The sequence below is a fragment of the Herpailurus yagouaroundi genome, unplaced genomic scaffold, assembly GCF_014898765.1.
Source record: "Herpailurus yagouaroundi ecotype Mexico unplaced genomic scaffold, PumYag 192, whole genome shotgun sequence".
Classification (NCBI taxonomy): domain Eukaryota; kingdom Metazoa; phylum Chordata; class Mammalia; order Carnivora; family Felidae; genus Herpailurus; species Herpailurus yagouaroundi.
The window spans coordinates 14,634,009-14,650,660 of NW_024412423.1; the positions used below are offsets into that span (position 1 = coordinate 14,634,009).

The 16,652-nt window shown below is 42.5% G+C and overlaps 1 protein-coding gene across 1 annotated transcript in view; it reads left to right on the forward strand.

The window, feature by feature from the left end:
• Positions 1-215: 215 nt before the first annotated feature.
• Positions 216-16,652, forward strand: part of LMNB1 (lamin B1) — a 57,286-nt gene continuing 40,849 nt past the window's right edge. Inside the window, exon 1 of the mRNA XM_040444359.1 lies at positions 216-912. Within this exon, the coding sequence (XP_040300293.1) occupies positions 554-912 (359 nt within the window). The 5' untranslated portion in view covers positions 216-553. The remainder of the gene's footprint in view (positions 913-16,652) is intronic.

Consider the following 16,652-nt stretch of genomic DNA (forward strand, 5'->3'; position numbering starts at 1 on the left):
TGAATTTACAGGCCCAGCCCCCGAACCCCGGAGCGCGCCGCCGGCTCCCCATTGGCCGGCGACGGTCACGTGGAGGTGCCGGCGCGCGCCGGCCATGTTGGAGAGTGCGGCGCCACTGCCCGCGCCACCTCCGCCCCCCGCCGCCTTCCTCCCTCCCCACCCCCCCGCCCGCCGCTCCGCGCCGCCTGAGAGGAAACAAAGTGCTGCGGGCGGGAGACTCGGTGGCGGCGGCGGCGCGCGGACCCAGCTCGGCCCCTCCCGGTCACCCTCGCCCCAAATCTTCTGGAGTGTGTGTGTGAGTGTGTGTGCGTGTTTTCTTAAAAGGGCATTTTACGATTGATTGATTGGCAGTCTTCCCCCTTTGCCCTTTGTGCCGTAACCCGGCTCCTGCCAACCCAGGTGCTTCTCCCTTCCCACGCCGGCTTCTCCGCGGGCGCGGGTCGTCGGTTTGTGCCTTCGGATCATCGCTTCGCCCTCTGCAGCTCCCTACGCGTCCCGTGCTGCCCGCGGCTTCCCCGCTCTGCTCTGCCCGCCAGCCGCCCCGCCGCCCGCCATGGCGACCGCGACCCCCGTGCCGCCGCGGTCGGGTAGCCGCACCGGCGGCCCCGCTACGCCGCTGAGCCCCACGCGGCTGTCGCGGCTGCAGGAGAAGGAGGAGCTGCGCGAGCTCAACGACCGCCTGGCCGTGTACATCGACAAGGTGCGCAGCCTGGAGACAGAGAACAGCGCGCTGCAGCTGCAGGTGACGGAGCGTGAGGAGGTGCGCGGACGCGAGCTCACCGGCCTCAAGGCGCTCTACGAGACCGAGCTGGCGGACGCGCGACGCGCGCTCGACGACACGGCCCGCGAGCGCGCCAAGCTGCAGATCGAGCTGGGCAAGTTCAAAGCCGAGCACGACCAGCTGCTCCTCAAGTGAGTGCTCGTCTGGGGGCCGCATTAGCTCACGCGAGGGGCGGGGGGCGCAGCCCCAGGGCGGGAGGACCGGGGCCGAGTGCCCACGCCCTTTGGAAGGCGAAAGAATACAGTGTTTCTTAGCGGGGAGAGGGGTCGCGGAGGAGGGTTCGAATTGTAGCAACGGTGTGACCGAGAGATGCACATTTCCGACTGCCCGCTCTTTAGCAGGGCCGGGTGGAGCGCGCACCTGAGGCCGCCAAGGTGGATTGGCCAGCTTCGGACCTCGAACCCCGAGATCCAGAAGGGTTCTCCGGCCGGGAATGCCCGGCGGGCCCCAGGTGTGGGGAGGTGGCGTCTGGGCGCGCGCTCCAATGCGCGTTCCTGTTTCCGGCCGGGCCAGAGACAAAGCGGCTGGTGGGTTTGCGGCGCAGGGATGGCCGGCCGGGAAGATGGGCTGCCCGCCTCAAGAATGAATGAGCTGTGCGCGGGCGGAGAGAGGAAGGGGAGGGACCTGCCTCCAGCGTCCCCGTCTCCCGGGGGTGGGTCCCGCTTTGGCGCGCTCAATCTGGGCCCTGTGACATTTTGCAATCGTTCTACGCCTGTCTTGGGCGGGGTCTGAACTGAGCGCCTCTGCCGGCCCAGGCCGAGTTGGGGGTTTTAAGCTCTTTAGCTTTCTCTAGGGAAAGGTGCCGTTTCTAAGAAGATAGTCGCGGGTCCCCTTGGGTGCTGAAAGCTGGGGTTTTGGATGGCGTGGCCACCGTTCTCTGATTCGTGGACCACATTACTCACCGCCCCCCCCCCCCCCCCCCCCCCCCCCGGCCGCAGTCTCCTTCCCCGAGCTTTTGCACCCCCTTAATGTAGTCAGTTGGTCTTTCTGGTAATGGAGAGACCTTTTCAGCGCCCGCGTCTGTCATTGTAATTAATGACAGGCCAGGGCAGGTGTAAGGGTTGTGTAAAAGTGAAGTGCTGTGGCGAGTTTGTAATTATTCCACCTAAGGAGGTCTGAGTTTTCAGACCAGGGCACTAGGATAAACTAGCAAGCCTTTGCTGAGCCTACCTTGACTTTCTGGTGAGCAAAAGGGCATACTTGTAATCAATCAGTAGGCAACTAGGGTTGATGTCATGCTTTAGATATTTGCTAAATTTGCTTCCAGAACTCGGTCTCCATCTTCCATTGTTCATTGAAATTTCTGGAGATGCTTGACTCCGACTTTGACTCTGTTTGCCCGTGAATGTCTTTCTGTCTGTGTGAATGCTCCTGTCTCTCTCTCTGATTTTGTATGCGTGAATCTACCCCTCCCCCTTATTAATATTTGAAAAATGGTTCATAAAAAGTGTGTGCACTTGATAAAAAAAAATGGGCTGACTTCTGGTGAATGACTGTTGACAATCTATTGTCTGTTTCCAGGAGGCAGGCGTGTTTAGCTCTTTTTGTGTTTATTTATTTGGGTGTTTAGTTTCAAAACTCAATAATAAGCTTATTTTTCTGTTTCTTGGATTTACCAACCTTTGGAGGCATCTTTTGAAATGGGTCATTGCACTCACATTACTGTCTAATTTTTGTTACTGAGTTTCTTCAAATCCTAGATGCCGACTTGCTATGAAATGCACCCCTAAGAAAAACATGTCAGGACCAGCTATGTAGGATCCATTCTGTTGGGCCCATATTTGTTTCAGAGATGTTAAAATGTGACAGATTAAGCATCTGTTATGTGCCAGTCACTGTTGTATGTTGAGAGACTACAGAGATTGTTTTAAAGAAATAAATTATTGCCCTTGTGTTGCTGAATTGAGTACTGTAGGGGAGATACCTAACAAGCACATAAAGGTCGTATTTCATCTAATCTGAGGCATTTCGATGTTGATGCTTTTGTAATCTTTTCAGAAGTTAACTACGGAAGGTTTTTAATACAGTAACAAGACTGCCACCTGGCTGACTGTAGTTTTAAAATGCTGCCTATGGAGGGGGAGGGGGAAATAGAGGAAGCCAGTCAAAAGATACATACAGTTACAAGATAAAGTAGTAGGAATGTCATGTATAACAGGATGTCTATAGGTCATCATGTGATACATAGGAAAGTTAAGAGGTAAAATCCTAACAGTTCTCATCACAAGGAGAAATTTTTTTCCTTTTTTCTTTTTGTATCTATGTGAGAAGATGTATGTTAACTGAACCTATTGTGTTAATCATTTCTCAGTATATGTAAATCAAACAATTTGCTGTACACCATGAACTTACACAGTGATGTGTGTCATTTGTCAATTAAAGTGTAAAAACATGCGGGGCACCTGGGTGGCTCAGTCGGTTAAGCGTCCAACTTTGGCTCAGGTCGTGCTCTCACGGTTCATGGGTTTGAGCCCCATGTTGGGCTCTGTGCTGACAGCTGAGAGCCTGGAGCCTGGTTCAGATTCTGTCTCCCTCTCTCTGCCCCTCCCCCACTTGTGTTCTGTCTCTCAAAAATAAATAAACATTAAAAAAAGTGGAAAAAAATGCTGTGTGTGGATTGTAAGATGCATACTAGTTTTAGCAAGATTAAAAAGTAAAATATACATGTATTAGAATCAATAAAATAACATATGTGATATAATTTTACGTAATAACAGGTGCCAGGGTAATAAAGATAAAATAGGGTGAAGGGATGGTGTGGTTAAGGAATTTTGCTCCTAAATGGGCTTTCATTTTTCTTGTTGACTAAAGAAGTCTTTCTGAAAATATGTAATCATAATATCTATTACATGAGTATTATTTTTTCCCTGAAGCTTTCTGGGCTTAAGATGTGCTGTGTGTAGGGGCGCCTGGGTGGTTCAGTCGGTTGAGTGACGGACTTGGCTCAGGTCATGATCTCGAGGTCTGTGAGTTCGAGCCCCGCGTCACGCTCTGTGCTGACAGCTCAGAGCCCAGAGCCTGCTTCGGATTCTGTGTCTTCCTCTCTCTCTGCCCCTCCCCCGCTCACGCTCTGTCAAAAATAAAAAAACTTTAAAAAAAAAATTTAAAAAAATGTGCTGTGTGTAGCTGACATCCTAGGAATTGACCTGATTTCGACGCACTGTCCTAGATCACATACTTTTCTTTTCTTGGTTTCTTCCCTCATTTTGTTGGAGAACATCCTTAAGCAACTGACTCAGAAAAGATGGCAGGATGTAAACTTCCTTTTTTTTTTTTTTTTTTTTTTTTTTTAATTTATTGGTAGAAAGAGAGTACAAACAGGGAAGGGGCAGAGTGAGAAGGAGAATCCCAAGCAGACTCTTTGGTGTCAGCACCCTGAGTGGGACTTTATCTCAGGAACTGTGAGATCATGACTTGAACCTGAATCAAGAGTTGGTCGCTTAATCACCGAGCCCCCGCAAGTTCCCCAGGATTTAAACTTTCTGAGTCCCATGTGTCTGAAAATAACTTTGTTTTGTCATGCTTGGTTAGTAGTTGGGTTAGGTATAGAATATTGGTTCTAACCTTTTTCCTCAGAACTTGGGAATTACGATATTGCTCCCTTGTCTTCTAGTGGCCTGTGTTGTAGTATCTGTCTGATGTCAGTCACAGTTATTTTCTTTTGGTAATTGCTTTTGGTTTTCTTCTTTGGAAGCTTTGGAATTTTCTTTTATCCTGATTTTCTGAAATTGGATGGCAATGAATCTAGGAAAGGATATTTCTGTTATGCATCCCACCTGTTACAAGTGGTTTCTTTCTATTTAAAGTCTTGAACTTTATTTAGCTCTGGGAAATTTATTTTATTCCAAATCTTTCTGTTCCTTGTTTTCTTTCTTTTTTCTGGTTGGGATGTTAACCACTTTTGTTTCTTGTCTCTTTTTTTTCTTTTTCCATTCTGGGAAATTACTTTGATTCTTCTCTAGTTGAGTAGTGACTTTTTATTTAATTACTTAATTTATTTTTCAGTAGTGACATTTTAAAGACTGAAGTCATGCTTTTAATTCCAAGAAATTTTTTTGTACAGATATTTTTCTTTTATTCAGTTTGCTTCTGTTTTATTTATTCTTTAATTTTTTTTTAACATTTATTTTTTGAGAGAGAGAGAGACAGAGTGTGAGCAGGGGAGGGGCAGAGAGAGACAAGGAGACACAGAATCTGAGCAGGTTCCAGGCTCTGAGCTCTCAGCTCAGAGCCCAATGCGGGGCTCGAACTCACACAGCTGTGAGATCATGACCCGAACCGGAGTCAGATGCTTAACTGACTGAGCCACCCAGGCTCCCCAATTTGTTTGTTTTAAGGATGTATTATTTTCTTTAATTTGTCTGAAGGTAATATTTAGGATTTTCTTTTTAAAATACTTTTCACTGGATGATCTCTTTTTTCCTCCCTGTTCATTTGTTCTTTTTGTTTGGATTGGATTTTTTCTTGCAAGTGATTTTTGTCACATGTGCGATCCTTCTCGCTTGTCAACATTTACAAATGAATTGGTTGAGCATTAGTGCTTTAGTTGTTTAGGTAGCTCCTTCCCTGGCTTTTCCAATGGAAGAACACATTAGGACCTCTTTATATCTCATTGGGATGTGCTGTGGACTAACTGGTCGGAAAGCCTGCAGTTAGGCTAAGGGATGCTGAGGAGAATCAGATATAAAGCTGTTTCATGAGTTCATGCCCCATTTTAAGTTTCCCTCACTTTCCTCTGTAGTCCTTATGTGCATATTTTGTGATATGTACTTTTATCTGCTTTTCATCGTTTTTTAGAAGTTCATTGGAATGTTTAATGATCCTTCTCCCATTCTCTTTGGTGCGGCAGGTTTATTTATTTTTTTAAAATGTTGATATATTTTTGAGAGAGAGCTAGAGGGGGCACAAGCGCGGGGGAGGGGCAGAGAGAAGGGAAGACAGAGGATCTGAAGTGGGCTGGTTGTGAGCTGACAGCAGAGAGCTGAGTGAGTCTTTAACTCATGAACTGTGAGATCAGGAACTGAACTGGAGTTGGATGCTTAACCGACTGAGCCACCCAGGCGCCCCAATACAAATTTATTTTATGTGGCATATTTAACTGCCTTTTTATTAGGGTCTAGTGGGTAGACTAATGCTGCCTGTATGTAGTAATTCTTGGAAATCTTGGGAATAATTTAATTTTGAGCAATAGTTGCAGTATAATTTGTAAGATGTAAAGCAAGAAGTTGTTTTTGTCTATTTGGGTCCATTTAGCTCTTTTATTTAAGAATAATTCTCTGTTTTTAATTTTTAAAAAAAATTTTTTTTTCCAACGTTTATTTATTTTTTTTGGGACAGAGAGAGACAGAGCATGAACGGGGGAGGGGCAGAGAGAGAGGGAGACACAGAATCGGAAACAGGCTCCAGGCTCTGAGCCATCAGCCCAGAGCCCGACGCGGGGCTTGAACTCACGGACCGCGAGATCGTGACCTGGCTGAAGTCGGACGCTTAACCGACTGCGCCACCCAGGCGCCCCTGTTTTTAATTTTTTATTCAGAGTTAACAGTCTTTGTAAGTTAGTATATCATGTAAGTGGATTTAAAAAATCATAGATTCCGAAATTACTTAGTCCCTTTTTGCTTCCTCAGTACACAGTGTACCTAAAGACAGAATAATTCTTGGAGATGCTTGGTCCTGCTGGAGAGAATTTGACATCCGCTTCCATCCATGTGGTCTCTCACAGGAACACATCTCAGATTTAAGATACAGCTACTCTGATTCAGTCCAAACCTAATTATATGTCATTGGAAGCTGTTTTGGTGAACAGTTTCCAAGAATGATGATGAGTGCCATCAGTCAACACTTGAAACAAAAAAGTAAAGGAAGATTGACATTGCAGAATTTCAGTGTTAACTCATTATACAGGAAAGGTAGATAGATGTAAGAGAAAAGTAAGTTTGTTGGTCAATTGTTCAATAACTAATTTTATGGATGCGTACTTTTTTTTTTTCATTTGCTGATACAGGTCCACAGTTTTTTATGTAAAATCCTTAAGGCCAGGTGTGTTATAGAAGTAAAAACAATTTCAATTTTAAGGTAATATGCGTGTACCATATAGAATACCCCCAGTGGGGTCTGGGGTGGCACTCCATTGTGAAACATGTTTCTGCAAGGAAAGATATTAATAGTTATAGTCAGTGGAGAAAGACAACTAAAAATAGCCTCATATCCATTTAGGTCAGGTTTTGCCACCAAATGAAGTAATGAAAATTTTAGGTTTTAGAAACTCTGGAAGTGCATGTAAGAGAGTATGGATTTGTGTTTTTAAATTAACCGCTTCAAAAAAATAAAAAAAAAAATTTTTTAATGTTTTTATTTATTTTTGAAGGAGAGAGGGAGACAGACCATGAGTGGGGGAGGAACAGAGAGTGGGAGACGCAGAATCCGAAGCAGGCTCCAAGCTCTGAGCTGTCAGCACAGAGCCTGATGCGGGGCTCAAACCCACAAACCGTGAGATCCTGACCTGAGCCGAAGTTGGACGCTTAACCAACTGAGCCACCCAGACACCCCCCAATTTTTTTTTAATGTTTATTTATTTTTGAGAGAGAGATAGAGTGTGAGTGGGGGAGGGGCAGAGAGAGAGGGAGACACAGAATCTGAAGCAGGATCCAGGCTCTAAGCTGTCAGCACAGAGCCTGATGGGGGGCTCGAACTCACGGACTGTGAGATCATGACCTGAGCCGAAGTCGGAGGCTCAACCGACTGAGCCACCCAGGCGCCCCTAGTAAGGAAACTTCCGATGGGAAATTTGGATTTGCGTGTGTGTAATTAAAAAATGCATACAGGTACTTATGTGCTACTAACAAGTATGTTGGGACACTGTCAACCACAATAGCATGAGGTTGGGTAGTATTGAGCAAGGGTACTTCGCAAAGTTGCAACTTCTTAGTTTTTTGTGGCTTGGGTACTGGAATTCTTTGAGCCTGTGTTTCCTCATCTGTATAATTGAGATAAGGAGTAAGTAGTAGTGTTGTGAATGTCAGCAAGAATTAAGACACTTATATCATTTTTTAGCCTCTTATTTACTTGTGTCATAATAATGGATGAATTTTTATCCAGTAATAGTTGGATAAAATATTGCTGATAATTTACCAAGGACAGTTGCTAAAATTTTAGCACTTTTAAAGAGTACTGAAATGCAAATACGATAAAATAATTTTTCCTGTTACTTTCCTAGTGGTGAAAGGGGTTGGGATTTACTATAAATTTGGACTTAGTGCATATATATACTTTGTTGGCTTTCTACCTATTTTAGTCACAGAATGACATTTAGGGAAGGTGCACAGACTAAACAACATCAGCAGGGTTGTTCTAACATTCGTATTCAGTTTTCAAACTTAAAATAATAAATGCTAACCTGCTTTGGGGAATTTTCTTTGGACATAGGATGATTTAAAAACAAAAACCTTCATCACATGTATTGCCTCGTCTTTCGGTTATGTCCTAATTTTGCTCTGGTAGAAGCAAGTTGATGGCAACACCCCGGCGTTAATATAAGAGCTATAAAACTGCATGCTAAACTTAATTTTCAGGGAAATACTTGGAAGGACGAAACTGCTAGAATTGGTGTCAAAATCTAGGAAGCAGATCCTAGGTAATTAAACTGTCATAACACTTCCTTCCTATGCTTTCAAAGGATGTCTGGTAGAGCAGGATATCTTTTAGAGTTGTTGGAATTTAATCCTTAGGTTTAATCCTATAAACTAGGTTATCTTTTAGTGTACCCAGATTCAAGAAAGTAAACACAGGATGAAAGATAAAGCATTAAAAAAATATGCTGTTGATTTTTTTTTTTTTAATTTTAATGTTTATTTTTGAAGACAGAACGTGAGTGGGAGAGGGACAGAGAGAGAGGGAGGGAGACACAGAATCTGAAAAGGCTCCAGGCTCTGAGCTGTCAACACAGAGCCCGATCCTGGGCTCGAACCCACGATCTGTGAGATCATGACATTGGTGAAGTTGTTTGCCCAACCGACTGAGCCACCCAGGTGCCCCGATTCTTCCCACCCGCCCCCCCCCCCCTCCTGCCAGCACAATCTATTAATGTTTGTCCTTTAATTTGTTCAGATGACATCACCTCTGGTATGTCTGAGTTAGAGATCTTCAGAATTTTATATCTTCAGTGTAGGTCTGTTCCATGCACAAATAGTGAGATTGAGGCTGAGGCATTGCTTGAGTGATGGGAGCGTAACTGAAGTTCCCAATTATTATTGGGGTCTAAGGAAGTTTCCTAATCAGGGTTTTTAACTTCTTTTTTTCACTGTACTTCTGTGATAAGGGATTGTGTGTTGGCTGTTATATTTCGGGAATTAAAAAAAAAAAGCTTTCTTATTACACAAAAATTATGTTTGTTATGGGAAATTAAAAAATACAGGTAAACACCAAGAAGAAAGTAAAAATCATCCTTAGTTCCGTAAAAAAGAACTCTGAAGTTTTCCTGTTAATAAGCATATTGTTAACAAAAAATGATTCCTGTTAAATACTGATATGTAACCTTTTTTCATGCAGCACTGTTTTGTGATTATTTTCTCACATCAGCTAATGTACAATACTATCATGTAACACATTTTAAAGCTACACTGATAACTTTTATTGGTCACTTAGCTTTCTGTGACCAAGCATGTGTACTTCTCAGTGACTGTATGTCCCCAGTTTCTCCGAGATGGTTAGAGGGCCATGTTTATCTTCTCTTGCTGACAGTTAACAGGTTTTTTCCTCTGGTTAACTTAATGGTTAAATGTTAACTAATTGACTGGTTAAATGTTAACCACTGGATGAAGAAATGACAATTTTGCCAATTTTTGATGCTACCAGCAACAGATGAGTGTCTGAGGAATTTATTTAAATTTTGGAATCTTTCTAATTCTTGATCATTTTTATATTGTTAGGGTCATATTGCTGGTATAAAGGCATAAAATGATTGAAACTTAGGTTATAATCTTAGGTTTCTGCTGATATTTTTGGTGTATGACTAGATGATAAATGACGTTTTCCTTACCTAATCTTTTTAGTTGGTCCTTTTTAAATATAATTTTTTGCCTTCACTGCATCTACATTTATTAATCACAGATCAAATCAGAGCCCTTTTGGTGCTGGAAGGGATCTTGGATCATGCAGTCTAACCAACTTGATTTGTGGATGCAGAAACTGAGAGCTAGATTAAAGTACTTATCAAAGATACAGGACAGAAGGTGCTAAGATTCATTTCGCGCTTAACATGTTTGCCACGCACTCTGCTAGATGCACTGTCTTTTAAGCCGTGTGATAACCCTGTTTGATGAGTGAGGAAACTTCAGGCTAAGAGAATTTAGCAGATTAGTGGTAGAGCTAGACTAGGTCTGAGCTCTGTGTTACAGCGTTGTCAGAGAGTTTTTACATGGATCATTTATTTATTCATTTTTAAATAAGCTCTTTGGCCAACGTTGGGCTTGAACTCAACTCCATGATAGAGTTGCACGCTCTACCGTCTGAGCCAGCCAGCCTCCCACCCCCCCATGTCATTTCTTGTAATCCTTACATCATTGCTGTTTTGCAGGTATGATTTTGGTTTCTCTGCCTGAAGCAGGCTCACCATGCACTATCATTGACTTGGGACTTGAAATCTTACATAGGACGGCTGATTTTCAGGTCCATTTGGTTGTTACTTTTGCAGATGGTACTGGATGTGTGTTTTTCACAGTGATAGTTCATAGCTCCCTGGAGGTGATTGTGGATTTGTCAGGAGGGTGCAGTAATGGAAGCAGCTGTTGGAAATACTGAGGGCTTCTTTCGCTCATGAGGAAAGAGTGAAGATGAATTACTGAAAAAGACTTCTTTTATCTTCCTTCTTAGAAAACTACTTTCCTACTTTACTCTATGCCTTAATAATAATTTTAAGAGGAATTAAAATCTCTTAAGTCTTTAATACTCATGAGAGAAATATTGTTTTTTTTGAATTATTTTTTTGAGAAATGTTCTTTTCATTTTTTATTCACACATTTGTGGAAATAATACTATATGCCAGGCCTTGAACCAGATGCCACGAATAGATGGGACGCTCAGTTCTTGTTACCAAGTTGTTGACAGTCTCATGGGCAAAGCAGAAAACAAACACTATGCTATTGTGAACTGTTAATGTGGTACATTAATACAGTGTAAAAAGTATTATGATAGCAGTATCTACATGATGCTGTGGAAGAAAAGACTAAGGCAGACAGGAGCCTTCTGAAGTTTTGAAAGACATCGCCAGGGAACTGGGCTGAGTGTTGGGAGGTAAGTAACTAGGAGTTGGCTGAAAAGCATTAGGAGAGGGTGGTTACCCAAATGGCAGTTAGTTTTCTCTAACTAGACCTGCACGCGTGCGTGTGTGCGTGTGTGTGTGTGTACATACCTACACATGCACGTATGTGGTAGAGGGCGGTTGGATTTTAGGAAATGAGCCTCAAGAATTTCAGGTAGAAAAGTGACATGAACAGAAGAATGGTCTGGCCATTCTATGGAGGAAACAAAGAGTACAGATAAAACCCAGGTAAGAACACTTGAGGCGGGCCCTGAGCTCAGGTAGGCAGTGGGAAAGGATAGAAAGTGGATTTAAGAGATACTCAGCATGGGAGAGTCAGGAGAAGAGTTGAGGGTGACCCTGCTTCCATGCATGGGTGCCTGGGGGAAGTGTTGCTTTTAGACCTTGATGGATAGGGGACTGGTGTAGAGAACCTACTCAAAAAGGTTAGTGTGAATTAGTGGTGTTTGTTGGACTTCTAGGTGGAGATGTCACATGGCAATCTAGAGTACTTGCCTGGAGCTCTATGGAGAGACTTTGAATGGAGATACAGTTGCAGGAGCAGGGCTGATATTTGGGGATAAAGACAAAAGAGAGGAGGGGCAAAGATGTGGAAAACATCTTCATATGAGGACTGGGTAGAAAAAGGAAAAGTGGAGATGGTAAGCAATAGCCAGAGAAGCAGGACAAGAGTTGAGTCATGGGACAGAGATTTATAAAGCAATGCTAGGACAGTTTTGGTTAGATAAGTCCTAAAAGTTATTTATTACATTTGGTGGCTGGCAGATTATTGTTGATTGTGAGGAGTGCGTAATGCTAGTAACTTTGTCAGTGGGATCAAAGCCATGGGCTATAATGAAGGAAGGAGTGGGAAGAAAGATTGTGAGATTACTTGTATAAGAATGTTGGCTGTGGGGCGCCTGGGTGGCGCAGTCGGTTAAGCGTCCGACTTCAGCCAGGTCACGATCTTGCGGTCCGTGAGTTCGAGCCCCGCGTCAGGCTCTGGGCTGATGGCTCAGAGCCTGGAGCCTGTTTCCGATTCTGTGTCTCCCTCTCTCTCTGCCCCTCCCCCGTTCATGCTCTGTCTCTCTCTGTCCCAAAAATAAATAAACGTTGAAAAAAAAATTAAAAAAAAAGAAAAAAAAAAAGAATGTTGGCTGTGAAGAGAAGACATTTTTAAAGTTTTATTTAAAGTAGATTCTCAGGGCACCTGGGTGGCTCAGTTGGTTAAGCGTCCACCTTCAGCTCAGGTCATGATCTCATGGTTCATGAGTTCAAGTCTCGTGTCGGGCTCTGTGCTGACAGCTCAGAGCCCGGAGCCTGCTTCATATTCTTGTGTCTGCCCCTCTCTTGCTTGCACGCGCTCTCAGAAATAAAATAATAAAAACATCAAAAAAAGAAAAAAATAGATTCTCATTTCAACTTTGTATCACAAAACATTGGATAGGAGACCAGAACACTTACCCTCTAAGATAATGCACTTAACCCACTTTGCCTAAAACACTTTAGTAACTTCTAGGATAAAGACTAAGACCCTCAGTATTGCCTAATTGCAGGGTGACCATATAATTTAGCATCCAAACAGGGATGCTTTTGTGTGTGAAAGAGGGAGGTATAAATTATGCTGGGACAACTGGCATGAATGGAACTTGCCCTTTGCAAACTGGGACAAGATGGTCATCCTACCTCAGACTTCTTCTCTGCACGAGCTGGCTGCTTTCTGACTCCACCTGTATCTCCCACCATACTTGGTCTTGCTCTCTCTCCTCACTCTGAAGTCCTTTATTCAACCTTGTTTACTACGCTCCCTGTTAATAGGTCCTTTGCAAAAGTGATTTCCTTGTCTGGACTTCTCTTGTCCTTGGGTTAACGTCTCATCTCTCTGATGTCCACTGCATCCATTTTTTAGGGAAGTCCTTCCTGACTATCAGATGTTTTCAATTTGAGTCTTGGGAAAAAAGAAAAAAACAAAACAAAGCAAAAAACAACCCAGGACTATACAGGAGTGTGTATGTGCGTATATAATTTAAGGACTCCAAGGATTCTCCCAAGGCTTCTCATAAAAAGAAATTACCTTCAACTATTTTCACTGCTCATTTGGAATTTTTACCTAAATGACATTATTGACTTTGTGCTTTGAAAGATGGGGAATTGAGTTCTTCATTGTGTTCTCCATAACATATTTTCTTCCTGTGACTGGCCTCGTACATTATATTTTGGACCGGTTTAGATCAGTTTTTTGGTATTTAAAGTATTAATTTAGTGTGGTGCTACAGATGCTTCTTTAACACCAATTAGCTCATATTTGGCTTTTAAATCGAGAAATGATATTACTGTAATTGGAGGTTGTATTGCTTTATATGTGACTTTTCCTAGTAAAGGAACCAGAAGGTCAAGAGTAGAATTTAGAGGTAGAGAAAGCCTTCAGTTGCACTTTCAGCTGTGTGTTATTTTAGTTTTATTATTTTTTAATCGAAGTGTAGTTGACACACTGTTACATGAGGTTCAGGTATACAACATAGTGATTCCATACTTGTATACTTACCCTGTGCTCACCACAAGTGTAGCTGCTGTCTGTTAAGGTATGACTCTACTTGAATACCATTGTACAACTCTGTTACAATACCAGTGACTGTATTCCCTGTACTGTGCCTTTATCCTTGTGACTTACTCATTAGGTAACTGGAAGCCTGTATTTTCCTCTCCCCTTCAGCTATTTTGCCCACGCCCCTCCCCTCTGGCAACCATCTGTTTGTTCTCTGCATTTATGAGTCTGTTTCTGCTTTTCACCTTTTTTTGAAGAAGATTAAACATGAGTGCTGCTCCCAGGATTCCCTCTCCCAAACAGGTACATTCCCTTTGGTATGTTCAGAGCTCTACTTCTTTCTGTCTCGTCTCAATTCCTGCAAGCCTGCATGACCACTCTTGTGCATTTATAAGTATCTCTTGAGGTAGTAGTTATAGCCACACAACTCTCTGCCTGGGTTGTCCAAGTCATTTCCTGAGGTACTAGTTTTATATTATTATTGCTAGTGCTCTTGTTACAAAACTGCATAGGTTTTGAGAGGATTGTTCCAACTTTATGTTTCCGTTTGATCTGTTAGTGGAAGGGTTTTCAGGAACACATATGTTGTGTTATGGCAGAAATGCCTGGACGTACTATGGACATAATCTCCCACAGAACTGAGTAGTCATTAGGTTTTCTTCCCTATACCATCTTTTGTTTACTTACGGAAATGGCATTTTTTCCCACTTAGTTTTATCTATTTATATAGAAAGACTTGATACTAACTCTTAAAACATCAAGTCATTTGGAATCATGAGTTGTTTTTTTTAAATTTTTTTTTAACGTTTATTTATTTTTGAGACAGAGAGAGACAGAGCATGAACGGGGGAGGGGCAGAGAGAGAGAGGGAGACACAGAATCTGAAACAGGCTCCAGGCTCTGAGCCGTCAGCCCAGAGCCCGACGCGGGGCTCGAACTCACGGACCGCGAGATCATGACCTGAGTTGAAGTTGGCCGCTTAACCGACTGAGCCACCCAGGCGCCCCGAGTTTTTTTTTTTTTTAATTAGCTTTATGTTATTGAAGAAATAACGTTTGGAGGCTTATGCTCTTCTCTATGGCTAGTTATGTCACATCAGCATGGATAGTTTGGCTATAGAATTCTAAGTTGTAAAACATATTTCCTAGGATTTTGAAGTCATGCTTTATAGTTTGCTTTTGTTGTTGCTAAGAAGCACTATGAGTGAAAAATTTAAAAGCCTATAGTATCCTTTTTTGGTCCAGTTCTGAAGTTTCTTAAGAATGTCCCTTGGTGTGGATCTCTTTTCCTTCCATTGTGCTGGTCATGTGGTGATAGTTTTTCAGTCTGGAAATTCATGTCTTTCAGTCCTTGGCAACTTTAAAAAATTATTTGAGGTGACGAGTGGCTCTGTTGGTTGACATCTGACCCTTAATCTCGGCTCAGGTCATGATCTCATGGTTTGTAAGATTGAGCCCCACATGGGCCTCTGGCACTAACAATGCGGAGCCTGCTTGGGATTCTCTCTCTCTCTCAAAATAAATATATAAACAACACATTCTTTTATTCATGGTTTTCTCCTATTTTATACTTTCTGAGACTCATGTGATTCAGATGTTGGACTTCTTAAATTTTTAGTTTTCTCATTTAAAACTTTTTTTTCTCTGGTAGATATTCTCCATTTTACCTTCCAGTTTTTGCTGTCCTGTTTTAAATTTCTAATAGCTTCTTTTTACTGTCTCGATGTTTCCTTATAGTATCTTGATCTTGTTTACATTTCGTAGGTGCAGTACTTCCTCTTACCTTTTAAGAAGTCTCTTTTCCTTCACAGTTTTTGTTTGCTCCAAGTTAATTTCTTTTTCTGTTTATTTAGGTCTTTGTGTCTCACTGCAGGAAATGGAATCCACTAGATATTTTAAGCAGAAAAGAAAACGATATGGGATGCAGGTGGTTAGAAAAAATTATTAAAGGCGTTAGAGAGCTAGAATGATGGCTAGAACAATGTAGATTCTGGGAGCTTTTATGTCTCAGGCACCATTGAAGCCACTGAATTAAAAAAAAACAAAAAACAGTTTATAGCTACAGTTCAGGACCAGGAGGCTGCCACTGCTGTTGCTGCAAACCTGCCCCATGACACCTAGAAAACTGGAGATGGACATTGGGACACTGTTTTGGAAAAACTTCAGACCAGAAAAACGTCACATACCAATGTCTCTTACGAATATAGATGCAAAAATTCCTGACCAAATACTAGCAAACCAAACCTACCAACATGTAAAAGGACTATATACTATCTCCATGTGGATTTTTTTACTTTTTTGTTTTGTTTTGTTTTGTTTTTTAAAGTAGGCTCCATGCCCAGCGTGGGCCCCAATGCAGGGCTTGAACTCCCAACCCTGAGATCAAGACCTGAGCTGGTGCTTAGGTACCCTGACCCCACCCGGGTCCCCTGATCACGTGGGTTTTATATTGGGAATGCAAGGTTGGTTCAGTCTGTGAAAGTCTATAATGTAATAAACCATATTAATAGAATGAAGGGCAAAAACCCTCTCACTAGATGCATAAGAAATATTTGACAAAGTACACTGTTCTTTCATTGTAAAAATATTCGAATGAGGAATAAAAGGGAGCTTCTTAACCTGATGAAGGTATCTATGAAAAATTTACGGCTAATATACTGGATGGTCAAGACTGGCTGCTTTCTTCCTAAGACCAGGAACAGGACAAGGTCGCCCACTGTCACTACTTGTTAACATTATCAGTGTACCGGGTGTTCTAGCCAGGGCGATTAGGCAAGAAAAAGAAGTAAAAGGCATCCACATTAGGAACGGAATGGTAAAACTGTTTCTATTTGCAGGTGCCATGCTTTCATAGGCGATCCTAAGGAATTTAATAAAAAAAAACAAAAGCAAAACTCTTGAGAGCTAGTAAGTTCAACAAAGTTTACGACATGGGAGCAATATACAGAACTCAAGTATATTTCTGTACATTAGCCATGAAGAATGAGCAGTCTAAAAATGAAGGTAAGAAAACTCCATTTTTAGCAGCAT